Source organism: Hippoglossus hippoglossus, chromosome 3, assembly GCF_009819705.1.
Source record: "Hippoglossus hippoglossus isolate fHipHip1 chromosome 3, fHipHip1.pri, whole genome shotgun sequence".
In the NCBI taxonomy this organism is placed as follows: domain Eukaryota; kingdom Metazoa; phylum Chordata; class Actinopteri; order Pleuronectiformes; family Pleuronectidae; genus Hippoglossus; species Hippoglossus hippoglossus.
In genome coordinates, this window is record NC_047153.1 from 25545239 (window position 1) to 25553183 (window position 7945).

General features: G+C 39.6%; 1 protein-coding gene across 1 annotated transcript; it reads left to right on the forward strand.

The window, feature by feature from the left end:
• The first annotated feature begins 144 nt into the window (after positions 1-144).
• On the forward strand, positions 145-5468 carry LOC117753679 (lactoylglutathione lyase-like). Its single transcript, XM_034571910.1, has 6 exons — positions 145-285; positions 3286-3368; positions 3559-3699; positions 3945-4012; positions 4807-4896; positions 5044-5468. The coding sequence occupies exons 1-6, from the start codon at positions 217-219 to the stop codon at positions 5133-5135; spliced, it is 543 nt and encodes a 180-aa protein (XP_034427801.1). The 5' UTR covers positions 145-216; the 3' UTR covers positions 5136-5468.
• The last annotated feature ends 2477 nt before the right edge of the window (positions 5469-7945 follow it).

A 7945-nucleotide genomic window follows, 5' to 3' on the forward strand; every position in this document is an offset into this window, starting at 1 on the left:
GTTGGTGTAAGATTATTTTTGACATAATGTGGACCAACGCTGATATGATACGCTGATACGTGATATGCTGTTGTGTAATGCCTTTTATTTTTTGAAAGCTCGTAGCGGAAGCTCTGTGTGTTGAACCCCTCTCTCTCTCCCTCCGTCTCTCTCTCTCTCTCTCTCTCTCTTCAGTAGAGCTGCCTCCAGTCTGCTAACTAGCGTCATTCAGAGAAAATGAGCGACAAAGGTATGACAGACGATGCGGTGGCTGCAGCTTGTAAAGATGGAGACTCGATCACTAAGGTAAGAGACTTCCTGTCTCAGATCTGGACTCAACTTCTGCTAGACTCTGTCAAACTAGGCCAGCGACTCGGCTATGCGTCTATTATCGGACAGTCACATGTCCGATAACAGGTGTTAAGGTCCTCCGCTCAGCCGCACATCAGTACCGCGGTGACAAGTCATCAGCTTTATGCTCAACATGTCTGTCAACGCGTCCGGTGGGTTCAGCGTTGATATAAACGTTCCAGGGTTTATTACAAGCTGCTGGAAGCTAGCTGCTCTCACTGTTCAACTTTAGCTCTCGCGTGGATACCGCACTGTGCCGAGCAGAGTCGGTATTTAGGCGCGGTCACACCTGGGATTAGCTCAGGTGTGCAGAGGAGCGAGGAGCTGAAGGCAACATGTCCACTTCACTGACTCATACCGCCTCTGGTTGAGCAGTGTGCAGCTTTTAGAAACAAGTCTCCTCCACGTGTGTCCTTTTTAAAGTCCTGATCAAACCTCCCGTACTGTGCCAGGGGCGGATCTAGGCTGTTTCTAAATCGGGGGGCCACAATTTGCCCAGAGGGGCCAGTTGTATATCAACCATCCATGCAGCATTCCTGATTCAGTGTGATGCCCTTTTAAGTCATTCCTTGTTTACTGTCAGCTTTTTTTCAAGCACTTTGTCTGCTGAAAAAACTTAATTATAATTCTTAACAAAATGTGATATTTATATTTTATTATACAGATGTATAATAACAATTAATAACAGTATTATGTGTATTAAAAAAGAGATTACTCACAGGAGAGGGGCACTTCTGGGACCAATACAATTTCAGTGGAGGCCAATTCGCCCTGGACCCGCCCCTTATAGTCAGCACTATGCATAGACAGTAAAAACAGGATATACTGCAATCTAGACTTGTAGTATTAGATTCATATTCAAACTATGGAAAACACAGGCGATAGATGCACCCTCCACTTTCCATACATCTTTCATAACTTTGGTGAAAATTTCACTAATTTTAAGATTTAGTTATTTTTCTTGTAATTGAACATTAACTGTTACAATCACTCATAATCCTGTTATTTTTTATGTTGAGGAACATATACTGTTTAACCTCTCTCTGTTAAATATATTGAAGGAGATACTTTGCCAGTCAATGTCACAGAGGCCCAAAAAGTTCAAAACTGCAATGGTTCATCCCAAAAGTGTGATGATTTGACACAGAATGACCCATAAACCACCTCTTGTTATTACTGTCTCTTAATCATTAGCTATCAGACTGGCTGCACACGACCTGGAGATTCTGTAGGCCATTGTTCGACAAACTTGACCCTAGGTCCACTGGAACCGGTTTCTGTGAATATTCATTCACATCTGTTGAAGTGCAGGCTGAAGACTTTGTGGAATGTGTTAACACGTCTGTGTGCTGCAGAAGTTCAGTCAGATTGTCAGGTCAAAGTTCATATTTGTTCTCATTTGACCTGAGAAAAGTAAGATTCCATAGCACTGTTTACAGAGACCACTCAAACTGGTTTGGAGGTTTTGCATCTTTTGCAGAAGTAATGGATTTTGCCAGTTGAGTGAGTTTCTATGGACGTGTAGACAACTTGACAGTGTTTAGAGGAAGGGCCCAGGGGAAGGGGAAGAGTTGCTTGCCACAGAGATAACACTCGACTGGGAAACACACACCAGAAGTTTATTTCTCATACACTTTAGAACTGGTTTCATCTAATTGTCAACATGCTAGCTGCATTATGTTACATTGCTCTAGTTTTGACACTTCTCACCAATGACAACATTAGATCCTGTGCTTGTTATCTGCATCTTAAAAGCAACAACCAGTTGTGAAGGCAAGGTGATGCTGTCACCATTTTTTTAGTGTTTGTGGATTGCTTTTAGTAAAATGTGTCCAATTTATAGTATAAATTTTACGACGACATCAGACCTCAGCTTGTAAAACGTAATTGTTTCCCAGACAATAAGGAAGTTACTTATCTGAACAGACCTGATCTAATGAGTCTGTAACACTGGCTGCTCTGTAGCTCAAACACATGAGGAGATCATGTGCTCTCGGTCGCCCTGAGGTGCCGTTTAGCTAAAATCCCTTTTTAAGAGCTAGTGCAAAGATACAAATGTTCCTTTGCTGGAATCCAGGGACAGACAACACAGGGAGACAGATCCTCTCTCCCTGCAAACAGACGTGTTGCACTTTCTAACACAAGAATATCATGCAGTGATAACTATCCCCATACTACTACTTTTTAGGGGAGGGGTATGGAGAACTGGTACTAAATTGGTACCAGTTTCTCTTTGGTCAGTATCAAAATCTTGATAAGCCTGTTATTTATGTTACGTTCAGGGTTTCCGCTATGCAGCCAGCCATGGTTAAATCATTACTGCCCCGGCTCCAGGATTAGGGAAGACGTACATTGGACCTAACTGCCTTGTATCCTCCCTCCCCACTCCCCAGCCTAAACTGAATTAGTGTCAAATCCATATTGAGACAATCACAACTATAGAGATGTATCAATAATAGTATTGAAAAGGTATGGATAAGCAGCATCAGTTTTAATATTGATAAAATCCCATCCCTACACCACTATCTCCAGTGTATTTCCATTCGTCAAACATGTCATTATATTCTGTTTTCCACTGTGGTAGCAGGGTCTAGATTGTTCATGGACAATCTAATTGCTCATAAAGTTGATGTGGCTGATTACCCACACTTGTTTCCTGTTTGGGCTGTGGCTAACCAGCAATGCTCACAAATTACTCACCACTGTTTCTATTGCACTGTGGTGCAGCTCATTTCAATTCACTGCTTCATTTTTTCCTTTTTTTCTCGGAAGACTTGTCCATTAGTGCTCGTGTTCAGGCCTCCTACTGTCACCACATGAACCATATTTGAGAATTTTGAGAAACAATAAGATATCACCTTGTAATTTAAGTGATTGACTATCATCATTACTGTATATTTTATTATAATGTGACTGTATGTGTGTGTGTGTAAAGTTCTGTCCTTGCATTTCTAGGATTTCATGATGCAGCAAACTATGCTGCGAGTCAAAGATCCCATTAAATCCTTGGATTTCTACACCAGAATCCTCGGCATGACGTGAGTATTAGAGTGGAACTCAGTTTGTTGAAGTTTAAATCGATCTGTTCTGGTTATTGCAACTAAATAAGATTTTACAGATTACATTTTTCACACAGTTGTGTGTGCGTGTGTGTGTGGTCAAGGCACTTTCTCATTCATAGCCAGGGCTAAAGTGAGGTTTTTCTCTCTGGTGTGTAAATTCTTGCAGGCTCCTGCAAAAGTTTGACTTCCCCGCCATGCGTTTCTCTCTCTTCTTCTTGGGCTACGAGGACAAGAAGGATATTCCTACAGACATGAAGGAGCAGACGGCCTGGACCTTCTCCAGAAGAGCCACCATTGAGCTGACACAGTGAGGGTCAACATCCTAGAGTTAAAGCTGTGTGATAAGGGCATGAAATTATCAAAATAACCATCTGTACATAAAATAAATTTATATTTTACTTTTTGCATGTATGTCCCATCAGTGCACAGATGGTGTAATATTTTTGAAATCTGCTTTTTAAGTTATAGTTAGTGTTGCAAATTCAAAATGTATAATAATTTATTCACTTCTTCTCCTCATGTCCTCTCTCACCTCTTTCTCCTGTCTGTCAGTAACTGGGGCTCTGAGGCTGATGAGAGTCTGTCTTATCACAATGGGAACTCTGATCCACGTGGCTTTGGTAAGATTGTTTGCTTCTTGTACACTTAGGATCAATAGAACTATACAAAGGGGGCGGGGGGGGGGTCATGGAATGTCAGAGGTTGAGTTAGTTAAAGATATTTTCATCATCATGTGTAGTGCAATACTACACTGCCATAGTCTCAGATCATTCACAGAATATTGGTGCAATAGCATACACACAACAGCATTGAGTCTCAAATGTAATTTTCCATGAAAGCATGCAATATATTGTATATATTGCAACAATACAGTATTACAACACAGTAATATTACTAAACACACTTCTTGTATGTATATATATATATATATATATATATACATGTGTGTAATAGTAACACATACATATATACATCTGCCAAGGAGGTTATATTTTCCTCTGTTTTATTGATAGTTAGAAGGATTATGCAAAAACTACGTTTTGTGGAGGGTTGGACAAGATAAGGCGTTCAACATTGTCCTTGATTTCTCAGAGAATAATTCATAGATATAGATGAAAACTGATATTAATGAGTTTATACACTTGCAGATCCAAATCAAAATCTAGAGAATTTAAATGTGGTTTCATAAGGGAACTGTTGGGCCTTGGTTAAGGTATGCGCTCTATTAAGTGTCATTCTAATTTTAAATCTCTCTTTAAAAATTCATCCACAGTACCAATTCACCTGCCAGTTATCATTTTTTTAAACTGTTGACGTTTATGTTAATGTATCAGCTCATAAAGCAAAGTGTGGATATGTGGAGCTGTTGTCTGGATTTAGAGTTCTGAGTCTCAGTCTACCTCACATTCAACAGGACACATTGGAATCGCCGTTCCTGACGTCTCTGCAGCCTGCAAGTTGTTTGAAGAACAAGGAGTCACGTTTGTCAAGAAGCCAGATGATGGTAAGATGTGAAGCATTGGTGAACATTAGGTTTATAGATGAAATGGATGAATCTTTGTCATTTCACCTGTGCTATGATTAGGATGCATCATGATGGAAATCTTACATATATTCACAAATAATTGTCCTTCCCTTATTTTTTTCTTAGGTAAAATGAAAGGCTTGGCCTTCATACAGGACCCTGACGGCTACTGGATTGAGATCCTGAGTCCAAACAACATGGTGTCCATTACCTCATAAAAACTGACAACATGCTACCTGCTGCAGTGCGTAAGGGCCAGTCCTGCTGTGAATTCCCCAGGAGAGCAGAACACTGGCGTTTAGTGATTAATAAGCAACCTACGCCGCAGAGCTGAGGGGAAACGGAGCGGGATCTGCTGCACAATGATGATCAGTGTGCCTTTGCATGGGCTGGACTATTATTGCGAGTTGATGAGCAAATGGATTAGTTATTTTTATGAATCGCTACTACTTAGTGTAGCTGTTGAGTTTATCTGCCATCAGTTTGTATGTGTTTTCAAAATAAATAAAGCAGTGTTACTGGGCAATACGTGTGAAAGCCACTGTTCAAATTCAATAGATTTTTTATTTCTTGAGTTTAAAGACAAGAAATATTAGTTTTGCCAAAACAGTCACAGCCAAGTTATTACTGCGGCAACAAAGTCGATCACAGTTCAGATCATAGCAGCAGAAGTGAGGTGACTTAGCTCCTGTCTCACAGTTTAGTTATAAAAGAAATAATGTACATTTAGAGTTTTTAACCTATTCAGAATTAATTTTAAAGTCAGATCCTTTAATGATTTCCTCCTTCAACTCAGTTTTTTAGTTTATACAGAGTACAGTTGGTTGACTTTACGAAGTCACTGCTGCAGTCAAGACCCGACAACCAACTGGGAAAAGTGACCCACGAGAAGGCCAGCTGGTTTGACGTTTAATTTTACGCAGATTCTTTAAGAAATATGCAATGATGTACAAGAAAGAAGAATAATAACAGGAAAACGTAACTAAACTCAGGAAGCGATGTAACATTTTGAAGGTCTACATGTATTTTGCAGGAGTAAGGAGAGTCTACCATCAGAAATGGAATATAAGAGTCATAATTGTGTTTTCATTAGTGTAGTTAATAATTTGATATTAAGAATTGTTGTGGATAAGCCTCTCTGCCATGGAGTCTGCCACGTTGCACTGCCATGTTTCTACAGTAGCCAGGAAGGCACAAACCAAACACTGACTCCAGAGGTGACGGGGAGATCCAACATACTGAAGTTTTGAACATACAATATGTAACTTTTCAGCAAGCGGCCTAGCTTGATGATGTGAAGCGGCGTGGGATCACGGGAGTTCTTGTCTTCACCACCGTTGCTGATGAAAATCAACCTGACAAATCGTGTTCATGGCTTAATGTAGTGAAGACTAATTCACGTTACGCAGCAAGTAATAATTGTGCTCCACTACGAGTAACCAATAGAAACAATGGAAGGAAAAAACAGCAGCTGTGTGTTTTTCTTCGTCATACGTTGTTTGAAATTGTAGTGGAAGCAGACAAAGCCGTGGGTAAAGAGGATATGATGGAATTAAAGGGCGACCAAAATGAAACGTCCCTTTACCTTGAATAAAATTGACACTGGGTTTGAACATTGTTGAAAACATTTAGGATGGATTGTGATGGATAATTTTACATCCTTTCGTCTCTATGGTGGCCGCCATGTTTTTTTTACAGTAGACTAAACTGGAAAAACTAAACACCTTTTGAGTTTTTATGACAACTGAAGACTACCACAGGTTCTCTCTCATGTTCGAACCGGGAGGGTGAGGTGAGGGGTATTCAGCTGCAACATGCAACTTCACCACTAGATGTCACTAAAATCTACTCACTGAACCTTTAATTCCGTTGGGTAAAAAAACAACAGTACATTACACAATCAAGCCACATTTAATAAATAATAGTTTCCCCCTCAGAAATCTTCATCTTTTATTTAGCAATTTATAAACTTTTAATTCAAATTCAAAGGAGGATTATTTCTCCCTTGACGTGAACAGTGCACATGGATCACACACACAAAGATAACATGCTTGTATGTGTATGTGACTCTTTTCATGTTCACCTCTAACATTATATAAATTTGTGATGGTCAATATGCAGTTTGTATTCCAGGCTGTATAACCAGTGTTACCTGCTCCGAGGCAGAACATTTTACTACTACGAAAGGTAACAGCAGCTTGGGTTTTTAATGTGTAACAGTAGGGGGCAGCAGAGGGCGGCTAATGCCAGTAATGAGCCAGCTACAGAGAGATGTATTTGTATGCAGGTTGTAATTTTAACATTAGGTTGTTTAAGCTTAGAATTTGGAGTGGGTTTATTTAAAATATAGGTGCACACAAACTGCAGTCACAGCTCCACTTTATTTTTATTTGCAACATTTCCACCAACAACTGGACCTTCTGTGAATCATGAACTCAGAGCGTACATGACACGTATCCATAAACACACAACCTTTCAGAAAGTTATTTTTTTTAAATCAGCAAAGTCAGGATAAATGTGATTGAGGTTATGATTTTATACCACAAAAAATAAAGGAACTCCTGGAATACAATGAACAACATCCCTGAAAGAAAAATATGAATTTCTGCTGAAGAATACATGACATGATCAAAATGTCAGAAACAGCTGTTGGATGGATTTTGAGGTGATTTTGTTTTTCAAGTGCTGTTTCATAGGTGAACATGAATGACAAGTCGTCAAAGTGATGAAGGAAAAACAAATCTCAATTTAATGACATTTGGGAAAACTGAAATGATTTGACTGAAAGCTGCAAAACAGCTACTAACTGGGCCTTGTGGGGAGATTGTCTTTTTTAACAGCATTGACAGGGTTTTCAAGGAGGATTTTTCACTTTAACGAAAGATATTCTTGAAGTTCCCTTGAATCCACCGTCTAAACTACATGTGTAACGTGGATCATAGTCGGTAAAGACATTGCCGTTTATAATTTGACAGCTTCCTCTCAATTGTTTCAGTAATCCATCAGACCTGAAGGCCTATTATGCCAT